The following is a 16285-nucleotide window of genomic DNA, read 5'->3' as shown; positions in this document are numbered from 1 at the left end:
TATAAGGTAATCCATACACCTGATGCAGCCTTTCTAGGCATCCAGTGAAGCGAGCTGCAGCTCACAAGAGCTTATGCCTTCTAATACAATTTGTTAGAAAAAGTGCTGCCAGATTCCTGATTTTTTTATGCCACCATAGACTAACACGGCTGTCCTCCTATGATTTCTCATCCAAACTGTAACCTCTAAACATGCAGCTCTCATGCAGCCAGCATGTCTGAATCTACTGATGAATCCTTCAGCCATGAATTAATTATCCTTTTGAAGCTATTTATCCCAGTGCTGTAATGTAAGAGGAGGTCTTGTATCAACAGTTAGAAATATGGCTAGAGTAAGGGCCATATTGGGCCCCACGGAAACCTCAGGAGGGCACACAAATAGGAAGAGCTGGAAGTGGGTGGACAGCAGTCCATGGGACCAGGAATTACATGTGTATTCTGTTCATGGTTATTCCATCTCTTGCATATACACACACATACACCCACCTGTTCATACTTCTCACTGCACTATATGCCAAAGGTAGTAACTTTAAGCTTTTACCTCCATGCCATCGTATTCAAAGCTGCTGTTCATCTGTTGGAGAAATAACTCAGAAGGACATTAAAGTCTGTTTTCCTACCCATCCAAATCAGAGTCTGAGGGAGATTTTTATCTTGGTCCCTCCACAGGAGACAAGTTGGTGTCTCTCCACCGCTATCAGCCACTTTAAGGAGGCCTTAACTTGCCCCAGCCTCTCCAACAAACCTGATTATAAGCCTTTCCCCACTTGCACATAACCACAGCACAAACATACTGTACCTGGTGTGTTATCAGCTCAGCATTCTGACTTTGATTTTAATTAAACTAATTATAGTTTTGAGATTGCAATGAATACATGCCCCAGCTAAACTTCCAAAATGAGATCTAGAAAGTTTGATTGCCTAACAGTTTCTCTTTAGTTCCTTTTAATATTTCAACTGCTTCTCTCTTTCAAGTTTTTTAGCATTTCCAGAAAATGCAGTTTAAATTTACATTTAATTTAAATATTGCTTGGGTCATGAAAATAGTTTCTTAGGGCTCCCACGTCCCTGGAAGTAGATGACTTAAGGGCAAGCAGTTTCAAGGTTTATGTACTGGCAAAAGCTGGATGTTATGTTAAATCATGTAATTCTTCCAGAGATGTACATGCTGAGTATAAAGAAGCAGTCAAGTAGCTATAGGGCTGTACTGTAAAGTTTCTTCAGGCGCAAAATCATAAAAGAGCCTCACCCATTCTTGTGTCCCCATCAGATTCAGGATTTTTGTTACCTCCAATGAGAATTCTAGAACAGTCTTTCCACATGCTGAGAACTACAACTCTCACTTCCCCAGCCAACCTGCAAGGGTTAGGGTACGGGGATCACAAGGAACTGGGTTGAGGAAGTGTAGCAAAAATGCTGTAAATGTTTAGTGCTTCTTGCTAGCCAGCTATAAAACTCACAGTCCTTTGCTCTTTATTATAGTTCTCAAATTTCTGTTTGTAAGACTTGCATACCTTAGTCCAGGAGAATAGAATTATTAGACTAACAATAGCTAGCAACTATCAAAAAGATTTTAAAAAATAAAATAAAATTGAGCTTGAGTCCCGCAGACTTCATGGACATATAGTTTTCATGATGGCTACCTTAACATATCCAGAGACAAATGGTTCAGTGTCTTCTTCAATCATTTGCACTTTTTCCATTACAGATAGTCCTCGAAATACAACCATTCAGCAATCATTCAAAGTTACAACAGTGCTGAACAAAGGGAGTTATGACTCGTGCCTGAAGTTATGGCCGTTACAGTTCCCCCAAAGCCATGCGATCAGAATTAGAGCGCTTGGCAGCCCACCCACACTTACAACCACAGGGGTGCTTCAATTCCCCCCCCCCACCCACATCTCTCCCCACATCTATGCCCTTTTGGCCCCCCGCCGCCCTGTGCTCCCCCACTCCAGATGACTTTGCCATATTCTTGCTCCTGCTGCTGACAAGGCGTGCCCAGGTTGCTGGGCCTGGCTGGGGCCAGGTTTCATGCTGCGCTGCGGCTCTGAGGCTACTTTTTGCACCCAATTGTGGTCATAAGTCGAGGACTACCTGTGGGAATTTTTTTCTAACATTCAGCCAATATCTGCCTTCTGGTAATCTAATGCCATTATTTTGTGTCCTACACTCTGGAATGATAGAGAATCGATCTTTGAAAAATGCTATCATATCTCTCATCTGTGCCCTTTCTCAGGTTTAAACACAGTTTCCTCAGCTTCTCTTCCCAAGGTTTGGATTCCAGTTCCCCATCAGCCTTGTTGTTCTTTCTTCATATGCATGAAGGAACTTACAACTAACCTTCAGAAGAGGGAAGGAACAAGCATGCCATTAAGTTTCAAAAGAGATTACACAATCTCATTGGTGGGCTCCAAGGAAACACCACGGTGGAAAGACAGAGGAAACCTTGTGGTCAGAGCTCAGTCTGAACTTCAGAAGTGAAACAAGCCTTTCATCTAGCGTTATCTAGTGACTGATAGTTATACCAGTCTACTGCTACAAAAATAACAGTGTATTGTGGTACCTTACAAGCTGACAATATATTTTAATATAAACTCTCTTCAAATATTGAATATATGGAGTTTAAATGCTAGACAGAACCAGCATAAGAATAGCCCAGATGGATCAAACCAAGACCCATCTTAAACCAGCATTTTTTTTTCTCACAATGGCCAGCCAGATGCTTTTGGGATACTCATAAGCAGGGTATGGAGACATAATCTTCTTCCACCATTGTTCCCGTACAACTGGTATTTTGACACAGGATGCCTCAGCACAGAAGTAATATGAAATTCAAGACTAATGGCTCTTCATAGATCTGGCTTCCATGAATTTATCCAATCCCTTTTTAAAGCCAAGTTAGTGGCATCACCTCATCTTGTGGTAATGAATTCCACAAGTTTGAATGGTCACTGAATGAGGGGTCATTAACAGAGGACACCACCTATATTTATCAGAAGATAAACTCAAAGAAAAGCAACCTGTCAAGTAACCTACCTTAGAGCCACCAGATTTGGGCTGCAAAAGTCTGGACAGCCACAACATGTCAGCACAAAAAACCCCAAAAGGTTTTCAGTGTCTGTATCAATCATCCAGATTTCTACAGCTCAGATCCGGTAATCAATGGCCACATCCCTAACCTTTCTGGATCAGAGGAATGGGGTAGGTTCCTCCTTCCATAGGGAATATTTAACATTCTGATGATGAGAGCAAATTATAAGCTTAAAGAAAACAGCTATCATAGGAGCTTGCTCATTCACACAATCATTGCCACAATGAATGTGATCTGCCACAAAACACAAATTTGCCAGAAGGCAAAGCAATAAGGTGCTCTCTTCAATTCTCTTTAGTCCCCCAAGTTATTTACTTCTTTTTTTCTTGGTACATGTCTCACACACAAAGCACTGGACTGCAGCCATTCACCACTTTTTTCCTAAGGACATTGATGGGATCCATGTAATACCTGGTAGTAATATCAGAAAATATGGTGATCCTGGTGACTGGTGCATCCCTTTGCAGCATGCCAGCTTTTAAATACTGCAATGCTTAAAGTTGAAAGTATTTTTAAAAAAAAAAAATAGAGCAAGTGGGTTTAGTGGGTTTAGGGAAGGGCTCTGCCAAGGTAGAGATCTCTGAACATACTGATGCCTACTGATGTCACACATATCTTAAGTTTAAGCATTCAAAAAGCTAAAGAAAAGTAGAGGGATTTAAATTACAGGGTTGGGTTTTTTAGAGTGGGGGGCAGAAAACCTGAAAAGTGCCAAAGGAGATATCCACTGGACATTTGCTGCCCATGGACACTACACCAGGGATAGCAGAACTGGATGATGCTTTCTTTTGGGATGGCTTCTCTTTGAAAGAACAGGGATGTACAACCTGCAGTTCATGGTAACATGTGACCCCTAACATGTGACCTCTTCTCTGTGGTCTTCTGATCACTATTGCTGAAAATGAGTATTTTGATGCAAGAAGCACATGAACATTGTGCTTATAAACCCATAAGTAGGTTTAATGTATTGGGCAAGGGAGTCAGCATAGGTTGAAAGTTCATTGGAACAAATCAGCTGGATATCCTGCTTGGAGGTTAATAGGTGCTCCTTTCTTGCACCTGTTTTCTCCTCCTCCTTCTCTTTTTTCTCTTTCTCTTTCTCTTCCTTTCTTAAGCAGTAACCTCGATTTCATAGACTGTAGAGGATAATTGAAAGCCAATCTCTTTCAGCAGAATGATTGTTGCTTTGCCCATTCTCCTTCTATAATGACCCTGGATCTAGCCAGCAAGTAAGAAATTATCTAGAACTTAAAACCCATCTTCCTAAACAACCTTGGTGGAATGAAGAAATACCGTCTATTTTTCACCAGTTCTGCCTTTGTATAAGTGAAAGGCAGGGCCTCTACTGTACAGGGCAGAGGTTTTGATGGGGAAAATAGGCTGAATTCCATTTATTCAGGTCTCTCAGCATGGAGTCAACTTTACAGAGGCTTTAAGGAGGCCCTGTTGTGCCATTCCAAAAAAACTAGAGGTTTGTCACACATTAAAAGCATCTTATTATGTGCAGTGGTCCATTGCTTGCTGCCACTTTTGCAATCAGGAGGCGCCTTCCCCAGTAGCTGTAACTGCAGTTGCACATTGCTGTGGCAGCTGGAGTGAAGAATGAAATTGGTGCCTCCTGGTGGTCAGTGTAGCTGAAAAATACTGCAGAGAGTAAAAATAGAGAAATTCTCCCCCTCCTTTTATATACGATAACTGCAGCAAGACTACTATATGCTAAAAAGTGGAAAAGTTTGATACTACCCACAATGGAGGAACGGCTGGTGAAGATGGTGGAACTTGCGAAGATGGCCAAATTAACTTCTTTGATTAGAGAAAAAACAATACTACATTTATGGTTGACTGGAAACGCCTTATAGACTTTTTGCATGAAACAGAACAAAATGGACTTATGATTTGTGGTTTTAATGATTAGAAAAAAAACTGGGTAATAGAAAAAGTGAGCTTTTGTTTTGTAATCATGGAGTAAGGGTTGATTTTGTAATTGTACTTATATTTGCTGCAGAGGAAATCAGAAGCATTTTCTTTCTATTTCTTTTTGTTCCTTCCTTTTGTTTCCTCCCTCCCTCCCTCCCTCCCCCCCTCCCACCCTTTATTAGTTTGTGTTAGTTTTTATGTTACTTGTAAAACTTTTAATAAAATTTATTTTAAAAAAAAGAAATTCTCCCCCTTAAAGACGGGGATGGAAATCATGTAAAACTCCATAGATAGAGGCATGACATAATGTAGCATCTGTATCTCTCTGATCTGAGAGCTTAATGGAAGATGGACTGCATATAGCATTCTGATAGCTTCTCACCCGAAAAAATGTCCCATCAATGATGGCCAGTGAGATTTTCAGTATCATATATCATTCTAACTAACTCCGTGTTGAATTTTTAACATTACTCCTGCTTATGTGTGGAGCTAATTTCCACAATTTGGCTTGTACCACATCACTTTCCCATAACGTTTGGGCAAGTGAAGTGACATTAAAGCCCACGGGAGGCGTGAAATGCAATTCCTTCACTTCTGAGCCAAGATTTCTACTTTTGTAAGGGATTGCCATATAATAGCCAGTACTAATTCAAATGCATTACACTTTACAATGACATTTCTCACCAGTGACTGGTGGATATTGCCGTCTACCCAGGATACTTCCTCTTTTCAGACTGCGCTGTTGTCAGTTATTTTAGGGGCATCTGTTTTTAATTGTGCCCATATGCACGTGACACTAGTGAAATCTTAACTGCTAAATTTTTCTGGGTTTATCTCCTTGCTTTAAATATCTCATGGGGACTTCAGACAGGGGAACAGATATAAGCTTTAAAATGTTCACAAGTATTTGTAGTGTCAGCTGAACCTGGAATTCCCCTCTGTCTGAACTTGGAATTTCCTTCTGGAATACCCCTCTGCCCATTGTCTAGTAGCGGTAGTGCCCGATGCCAAAATTTTTCATGAGCCCACCTGGCAAAGATCAGTATTTGTTCTTCCTGATCTGATTCTGGTATTACAGCCCACACTTGAGCTAATCGGTCTGCTACTTGGTTGTGTAAAACTTGAGTAGAACCTTTGAACACTGCCAATCAGTCAGGGTAAACAGACACCATTTGCTCTATTTCAGAATAGCATGCTCTAAAACCATCAATACTGCCATGAATTCAGCATACGCACTTGATTTTCCCTTCCTGGTTTGAGTTAATATAATACGTTGTTTGGGAGCTGCAGCACACCATATTTGTTCCTTTCCTTTGCATTTGGCTAAGCTATCAGAGACCAAGTGGCAGGATGTGTGTCTCTCTTCACCAGGAGATTCTCCCAGATGTTCCCTCTCTGCCTCTTCATACCTTCTCCTCTCTGGGGCTAGAGCTAACTCCTGTTCTTTCAGAGAGCTTACTCTATGCAGTCCAGGACCAACCCCTTCAGAGATAGACTGTTTCATTTTACAACTAATGATTGCTGAGCAATACCAGTACAAAGACTGACTCATCCTTCATTGTGCCTCACTTTAAAAAGCAAGAATATTATGTGTCTGTTGCTTCCATCTGTTTCTGAGTAGTCTCTAAGAGACATACAATATGGAGCACATTGAAGAGGATCCATCCCACTCCCATCACCACTTTCTGTCCTCTTTTCTCCTGTACATCCAAAGTTTGCAAACATTTTACCTCTGCATTGGTGAAGGACAACCATGCTTAACCATGCTGGTCTCTCATGACACAAGGGAGAGGATTGGATAACCCAGTTCAGTATTTGAGCCACTGGTACAAATCAAGCTTACAGCTCAGGCCAGATTCTGCATCCTCTCTTCAGTGGCCCTTTCCCCCCCCAGATTGGCACTGTCCTTGAATTCTATTTGTGATGCAAAAATTTGCATCGCTGGTGGCCACTGGTAACCAATAGTTTAGGATTTGAAGACAATAGGCTTACACTAAGGTAAATGTCAAAATATTAAGTATACTTTAAGAGAAATACAGAAAAAATGATATGCCGTATGTCCCATCTACTTGTCAGGAACCCCAGGAATAACAGCAGATGGATCCCTTGGAGCTGTCTGACCTTACTGGGTCTTCTGGTCTACCCTGAGGTTCAAAATCCTTAGGATGTTTCCCTTCTTTTATACTTTTACAAAATATAGGGGTGTATATAACACAGTACCTGGTGGTACACCTTATCAGTAGCTTGGATGAAATCCAGACATTTGAAAAATTGTCATTTCAGATAAGATATTATCGTAGGCATATACTGTATCTGTCTACCTTCCCTTTTCCATGTGTTGTTCTATGGAACATGTGTTAAGATAAACATTCAGAACTTTTGAAAATACATTAATTTATTACATCAAGGCAAGAGCCTTTCTGCTTCATGGTGAAAATCTAAGATTACACTTACTGTTAGGCCAGGAAGAAAAAACACAGGAAGTTATTTCATATAGATCTATTACATTATTAAACACAGATTATAAATTATACTGAAAGTTATTGACTGAAAATCTCAAATCCATTATAGGTAGAATTATACATCCAGATCAGTCTGGATTGTTCCAAAATGGAATATATTTAGCCCTATCAGAAAGTTATGAAACCATGCTTCATTTTTTTCAAAAGAAATTTAGCTCCCCTAATCATATGTTCTCTAAATGCATGGACTATTTATTAAAAACAGGTTTTATAGAAATTTAAAGTACTGTGGTTTTTGTGTGTCAGCTCAATGCAATATTATGAAATAAAAAATGGAGATTGGAAATGAAATAATGATGGGGATTGGAAATGGAATGTATCCAATTTTGAAAATGTAATGTTAAATATTTTCATAGAACCTAAAACTATAGCTTCAAAAATATATGTGATCTTATTTGAAATGGATTTTGGTGAATCTACCATAGAGCTAAAAGTAGCTTGGGGTCTAGATTTAGGGACACATGTAGATGATATCTGATAGTCTGTATGGCAACATGGGGGATTTTATCAGCATTTATTCATGAAATAATCCCTAAACATTGGTGGCATCATACTCCAATAAGAATCAATTAGACTTTTTGTAAATATTCAATTAATTTTTGGCAAGACTGCAACCTGATTGGAATATTCTTTCATCTTTAGTGGGACTGTGATAAAAAATTCAGATTTTTTGAAAGACATTTTTACAAGATGTCATACCTAACTAAAAGAAGATTGAGTTTTCTCCATAATTAGGTTTACTAGATACGTTTTCTGGTCAGAACAAAAAAAACCTTGCAAGGGAAATAAAGCTCTCATCCATTTTCTATTTTTAGCAACCACAGTAATTATTGATAAATAATGGAACTATTTAGATAATATCTCAGTGGATAGATGGAAAAACCTGGAATATAGGATTGCTTGAAAATGTTTCTGATAAATTCTATTGCTTGACAAGTTCTTCAAGATATCAAATGTTTCAATTGCAAGTGAACAGATTTAGCCAACTTCCTTTGAACAGTAATGAAGAGCCGTAATACCCAACCTGCAAGCCCTGGTTTTCTCTGTCCTCGTAGTATACAAGAAAAAAGAAAAACAATTGAAACTCATCAGGGATCAGTTGCACCATTAACTGGACCTATAGTAGAATCAGTGTGGAAAGGCTGGAGGGCAGTTTAGTAGCCAAAGCAGGGATGGGAAGACTGCAAATTATGAGCCCCACGGGAAAAAAATCACAGGTCAAACCATTATCTATTATGCTACTTGAATTATGGTGACGTTCAAACACTAATCCTGGACAATGTGCATTAGAATCAGGACGATATTTAAGGATGTGGTGGGATTGGCACTGGCTTTAAAGCTTAGATCTGTATTTCTCAACCTCAACAACTAAGGTGTTGGTTGGCTGGGGAATTCTGAGAGCTGAAGTCCACACATCTTAAAGTGGCTGAGGCTGAGAAAGATTAAGTGTGTTGCATTTCTGCAGTTCTTTCCTCTGGCATCATTTTTTGGACTAATAAATTTATTTTTATTTTATTTATCAAATTTTGCCACCACACATCTCCCCCCAAAGGGGGGACTCTGGGTGGTTTACAACCAGGATAAAACATTAAAATACCATAAAATATATAAATACAAATACCATATTCAAATTACAGTTACAAGAAACTAATGCTTTTTGCTGAAGTCAGCAAAGAGTCTGAATTCAATAGACCAAGAAAAGCTGTCCCTTGGATTAGATTTTGCATTCTTTTGATTATTATTTTGAATGTTCATCCCAAAATAAAAATCATGAATATACTGCCACAGAAACTGGCATAGATTACTTGCTGTGCTGCTGGAAATCCTGCGTCCTCCATGTTTGTAATACAATTCTCTCTGAGAAGATAATTATTTTTTAAACAATAAATGCTTTGATTTGCTTCAATGAAATCTGATTTCTGCACAGGTCATACTTTATCCATGCATTTCAAAAGTGGAAACTCAACCATAGGTCAGTCAAGTTACCACGATGTTAAATATCATGCAGAACTAGAGAATCTTCTGTTCAACCCCTTTTGATTGCAGAAAAGAAGTGTGAAAGGACCTGAAAAGGGACTGTACGGGAAACTTAACACTCAGAGAAGCTAATGAAGCATACAATTATTAACATTTTTGGAATAAATAGAATGTAATTTTCTGAAAAGCTAGATGATGCTCTTACTGTAGAAAAACATGAAAATGTGGCATCAGTGTGGTGTTCACAAGAGGGGGTTAGTGAGGCTCAGTAGGCTCTGCCACTCATCTACAGGAGCATAGCATGTGTACGTACTTCAGTGAATTGCTTCCCTTTGGTTAACTTCTGTGCAGTTTATCTCACTTGATTCACACCACTTCCTCAGCATAGACGGTCATCACCCTTATGCAAGATTCTTCTTATCTACTTGGACAGGTAAATTTATATTTTAAGTGTGATATAGTGTCAGGCAGAGAAAATTGCTTGTATTTTTTTTCTTTATTCCATTTTTAATGACCATTTGCTTTAGATTTTTTTTTTCAAAGGAAAAGAGACATTTGAAGAATTTACAGTGGAGGGCATGTAATATTCTAGGAGTTCCGGTCTTTGAATATTGTGTGTAAATTATTATTTGGTCATTTATTTGATAATCTGGCTTCTCATGCTCATGCTTCTGTTATATCCCAAAATAAAAATATAAGGGATCTTCTCTTAAAGGCTTTTTTTCCACAGTGATACTAATGTGACCTCTAAGGTGAAATCCTGCCCTTAGGAAATTGTTGGAGATTTTCTCTTCCTCCTGGAGAAATTCAGAGAATTCATCCATTCAATTTTGTTCTTTACAAATTGGATGAACAAATGTGAAAGGTAATTTGTGCCCAGCTCTACTAACACTTTGACCATTTTTTTAAAAAAACGAATCTCTTAGTTTTTGTACTAAATGGTTTGAAAAGTGGAGAATTACTTACATTATTGTAAATCTCCAGATCTGGAAATTTAAGATGTGGAAACATCTTTTTGGAGAGAGAGAGAGGAAAAAAAACCCCTTAATATTATCTTGAAAAAAAATGAAGACACTTCCAGAACAAATCTATACCTGCCTTCAGAAGACTGTCTGAGCTGAATTAAGCTAATAGGCAATTGAGTATCACTTAAGGGATCTTTTGTGATTGTGTAACAGCCACAAATGGATGTTTATTTTACACTACTCCAACATATGCAAGCCTATCATATCCATGCTTATTCAAAGGAAATCTACTGGAGTTCAACAGCATTTATTCCCAGGTAAAAGTATGTGGAACTGAAAACAGTAGAAAAAATGTGCAATCTTATTTTCACGAAAGACAAAAGTGATCAGGTATAAACTCTCCAGTATGCAGATTAACAAAGTTTATGCATTCGTTTCCTTTTTGATATGATCTCCTTGGACCATGACCAGAACTGCTTTTACAATTAGTCACAGGGAAGCTCTTAACACAGGTGATAGATGTTGGTGGCAGCGGGGTTGGCAGAATCTCCAACCGATCTTCTGATGACTCCCAACCATCCATTTCAGCTCTCCAAAATAGACTTCTGCAGGTATGGTGAAGAAACTAGACAATTTTCAGTGTTGATGTAAGATACAGCAGATACGCTTTTGTTTATGAAACTAAAAATGAGAACTTGTTCTTTACCTATGCTCTATGCTCTTTACCTTTACTCTTTGCTCTATGAGCAAAATGTCTCATATTTTAAACTCTTGGAAATAAACCCACTGATTACAAAGAATTTAGTGAGTTCTCATTGTTTTTCTCTATAAGAATTATCAGTAAAATTTCCGTTGCTATATAATAGATGCAGAATTTAATATAGCATGTAGCCTTTCCTAACCTGGTGTCCTCCAAGGGAGTTGGAGTCTATTAAATATCACCATGCTGCACAAACTGGATTTTTCCCCGAATTTTAGGGAAGAATATCTGTAGGAATAGGATTTATAATAGTGCAAATCAGCATTGATACAGGCAGTGAAAAGAGAGGAAAATAAGAGGAATGGTGAGATCAAAGGGACATGCAGAAACAATAAAAATAAAATTGAACTATAATTGTTAATTCTGTAGTGTAGTCGTAATTCTTTAAACAATGCTGATACCGCAAATACACTGACACTTATGATTAGAACTTGCAGTAGATTTTTTTTTAACATTATATGAGACCAATATATTTGCACTGTGTAGAAATTCAGAGAATTTAAAGGCAGCCAAAGGCATAATATTATAAGAAGAAAGGAAAAGATCCAAAAGCAGGTAAGTGTAAAGTGTGGGAACACAGACTCTTGAGTTCTGGAACTCAATTCCCTACATGTGGAGGAAAAGGGGCAGATTTTTTAAAACTGTGTTTTTGATCTGCATGAGTGACTAGAAAAAAGATGCTAAACACCTTGTTGCTCCAGGGCAAGATAATCCTAAATCTGGCAGGAGGCTGTTCGTATGGCTAAAGAAATGGGGAATTAGAGGAGATGCTTGACTGCAAACAGGGGTGGGGTTGGGTTACCCTATACTGAATAGGAAATGGGGCCTCCCCAGCCCACAAGGAATCTAAAGTTCAAGGATGACAATATCTTATTAGGCTAAGGACTGAGAGTGGGTGAATGTTCAAATTCTTCAGCAGTCTTCATCAGATCAGGTGGTGCATATATAGTAACAGGATGATGGAAGAAACAGAGAAGTCCAAAAACTAGTCTCAGAGTCTGCAGGCTAGAATCAGGATACATCCAGACAAAGTGCTGAAACCATTCTAGTCAATTACAACACATATTCTTCTCCTATCTTGAGCAAACTCCATCTGCTTCTGGCAAGGCAGAAAGAAGGAAATGATGACAATTTTTATAGTAGCAAAGCCAGATTCTGTACTATAATCTAGTGACTGGAGGGAATGGTCCCTTCTACCTCAAGAGTGATATTAGAGCACCAAGAATTATGTTATTCAGTCTGCAGTCTCTGTCTTGTCTCTGAACTGTGTATCTTCCAAACCTATATTTTCTTGTAATTTTTTTTTAAATATTATAATGTTGACAGTTTAGTCTTATGCATGATTACTCTGAAGCAATACCACTGAGTTTAGTGGGCCTTCCAGGTAAGCACGCATAGGTAGGATGGCAAGCTGAATTCCTCTAAGTAGAAAGCTATGAATTCCTGTGTTGACATCCTTCATCCTTTCATTTAGGTTTCCAAAAGAAAATGCTATCTACCACTGAAGCAGCCAGCATCAGCATGGGATCCCCTTTAGATTTTTTGGATGAATATGGTGATGAATATGGTCCTGAACCATGCATCAAAGATGGAGTAAGAAGCTTCAGATCATGGTTCCTTCCCACTCTTTACTCACTAGTCTTCCTGCTTGGTTTGACAGGCAATACTGTTGTTGTCTTGGTGCTACTGAAGTACAAGAGGCTGAAAAGCATGACAGATATTTATGTATTCAATCTTGCCATCTCTGACTTGCTTTTTGTTCTTGGTCTTCCTTTCTGGTCTTATTTCATGGCTGATAGATGGGTATTTGGAGATACTTTGTGTAAACTAATCTCTTGGATCTTCCAGATTGGATTTTTCAGTGGAATCTTTTTTACCATGCTCATGAGCATTGATAGGTATCTTGCCATTGTTCATGTTGCATTTTCATTGAAAGCAAGAACTGCCACCTACGGCACTCTTACTAGTCTTATTGTATGGCTGGTGGCCATCAATGCTTCTATTCCAGAACTGATATTTAGCACGTCAGTAAACGACTATAATCACACTGAATGCAAATCAGTGTACTTTAAGAATAGCACCGCATGGAAACTCTTCACTTGTTTGGAACTCAACATATTAGGCCTCATTGTGCCCTCCATCATCATTTCCTTTTGCTATGCAAGGATAGTTCCAACCTTGCTGCATTGCAGAAATAACAAGAAAAAGAAGGCAGTGAAGATGATCTTTGTTGTGGTGGTGGTGTTTTTTTTCTGTTGGACACCTTACAATATTGTACTTTTTCTAAAATGCTTCAATGATGTGAGTACTCTTGGACAATGTGAAATCAGCAAAAACCTGGACTATGCAAATCAAGTGACTCAAATCCTAGCATATTTTCACTGCTGTTTGAATCCAGTCATCTATTTCTTTATGGGACAAAAATTCAAGTTATACATCAAACTGTTCTTCAAGAACTGTGCCCTTTCAAAAATACTTTGTAAATCTTGTGGGCTCCATGAGTCCTTCTATTCTGAGTCATCAGGTTCAGGTTATACTCAATCCACTAGTGATGAAGAGACATTCTGAAGAACCTGAAATGCTGTCTTTTGAAGTTGGACCAATTCATCAGAACAATGATACCTTTCATATGCTGACAAATAAGCACTGCTTCAAGTAAATTTTGAACATGGAAAAAGGAGAGCAGCCCATCCAGCTTGGAAACACGAAAAGCTATTTTGCATTGGACACAGCAGTTACACAGAGTTCTAAGCCCCAAAACTCATCACTTCATCCTTTCAGTCCTATGGTCAAATTCCTGACAAAGACGTTAACTCTTGAGTTTCCTTTCTAGTCACAATATTACGAAGCCTGCTTGTCAAGTCTTTTGCTATCTAGGATTTTTTTTCTCTTTTCAGAGTTAACACAGCTTTAAATCAACTCTGCAGTTCACGATCTTGGGTCCTCTGAGCCAGCAGACAAGCTTGGAAATGTCAAGTGTTGCATATCTCAAATTCAATAGCATGTTCTGAAGGCTTTTCAAGGTGGCTATGTCAGCTGTCAGCAGAATCATGATCTTAAGTGAACTCTGTATCTCGTTTTTAGATGTTGCCTCAACGTCAGTTTTCATAAGACCCAGCCAAACAAGGAAGTCTGAAAGTTATAGATCATTTGCCATGGCTAACACTCTTCCACCTCAGAATGGCTAGTACAGGCAAGAGGTCAGGAATCTTTTTTTCCTTTTTCTAATGGTTCTTACCTCCAATTCCCACAATCATTTACCTGTATAACAGGAAGATACCTTAGATCCTTGCAAAGAGCTTGTACTACAGCCCATCATTAGTTATAGGTTTATACCTGTTGAATTTTCCAGGACGCATTGGAGACTGTGCCCCTCTGAACATCAGCAAAACACATTTACTCCCTCCTAATCCCTTTCATGGAATTAGGTTTACTCTAGTAGTCTCAACTGCACAAAATGTAAGCCATGCTCCTTTGCATGGGAGTATGCATGTAGTCATGCCTCAATTCAAACAAACTATATAATTCAAACAAACTATATAGACATATTATTACATTTATGGCTGTCCCAAGTTACTGCATTATGAAGGCAGGAAAACTTTGGTCATAACCCTCACCTTTGTTTTCCTCTGTTGACAGGGACAAAAGCACAGGACTCATTCTACCTTTTTCAAAGACATGCCATGATTATGCAGGATTCACGCTTTCAATGTCAAACACACATGATCTCTCAAAGTGACTCTGCCCTGTTTCCAGATGAGTGTCAAGATTAGTTTTAAACAATCATTTAAATGGGCAGCCATTTCAAATAATAACAGCATTAATGCTCAGCTTTTTAAAAGTAAAGAACTGCTGGTTTCTTATGGCCACTGAAAACTTAAGCATTGTATTACTTGACTGTCTATAAATGTTAGTATAAGAAATGTATGATTTTGTGAAAAATATTTTTAACATTTCTATTCTTTATCATCTAATGAGCATTGTTTAAAAATAAATAACTTTTGCGAAAGATTTATCAATGTCTTTATACAAATTACATGAAAAAAAAACACAATTAGTCATACATCCCTGGCAGTCCTAAGTAAGGATGTACATCCTCACCTGAATCAATCAGTTCTTATGTAGAGTGTGATAACTGTCTCTCAAAGTTATCACACTCTGCATGAGAATTCACATTTGCATGCATTAGCAATTTTTTTGCTGGTCTGTAGTCAGAAATACCATGATGCAAAGGAAAATGTTATTAAGGAAATAAGCATAAAAACATTATAATTATTGCAGTACCTAATATATTAAACTTCAAAACCAAGTGCTTTCCCATCCTGATTCCAAGAATCAGTATTTTAAACTCAAAGTTAGTATAATGTATCTATCTTTTTTTCTGAAAATGTTTATGTTTCACTTTTAAGTTAAATTGGTTATGACCTGCCAAAAGTGTCCATTTCATGACATGAAGCCATTTATCGTTGCTGTTGTTTGCTCAGTAGGTAGACAAAATATCAGCCGATTTCATGCAAAGGATGTTATCCCTTTTAAGATAATTCTCAATAGTTACAGTAAGTCTTCCTTCTTCAATGTGTTGCCTTCCATCTAAGCTGGACTACACCTCCCATAATCATTACTTAGCAAATACATAGGACATACTGGCTGAAGTCCATCGGATTTGAAGTCCAACACAGTCCAGAGGGCACCAGCTGAAGAGAAAGAAACACGAGGCATCTCCACCAGCTTGCTGTAATTTCCAGCAGATGCATTACTTGAAATATGATCTTGATTTCATGAAACAAATAAATGTTGTCCAGTTAGTGAACAAATGTAAATGACCTCATGTTTACATGGACAGTTTTCCATGTTTTATCTAAGGCCATGACATATAAGCAATTAACAATAAAAATATTATGCTTACTGCTGTTTTATCAATAGCAATAGAAATTTGCTGTTGATTAAAAAATGATTTGACTCAGAAGAGAAGCAGCCATATTTACTGTAAAATTTGACTATATTACTAATTCAGGGTGATCAGAGAGCAATTCTGAAAGGAAGAAATTACC

At 38.2% G+C, this 16285-nt stretch overlaps 1 protein-coding gene across 1 annotated transcript; it reads left to right on the top strand.

The window, feature by feature from the left end:
- The first annotated feature begins 9501 nt into the window (after positions 1-9501).
- On the top strand, positions 9502-14746 carry CCR4 (C-C motif chemokine receptor 4). Its single transcript, XM_063304127.1, has 2 exons — positions 9502-9942; positions 12709-14746. Exon 2 carries the CDS (start codon positions 12723-12725, stop codon positions 13800-13802), a length of 1080 nt encoding a protein of 359 aa, XP_063160197.1. The 5' UTR covers positions 9502-9942; positions 12709-12722; the 3' UTR covers positions 13803-14746.
- The last annotated feature ends 1539 nt before the right edge of the window (positions 14747-16285 follow it).

Source organism: Candoia aspera, chromosome 4 (assembly GCF_035149785.1).
Source record: "Candoia aspera isolate rCanAsp1 chromosome 4, rCanAsp1.hap2, whole genome shotgun sequence".
NCBI lineage: Eukaryota > Metazoa > Chordata > Lepidosauria > Squamata > Boidae > Candoia > Candoia aspera.
This window is presented reverse-complemented; position numbering and strand designations above follow the sequence as displayed.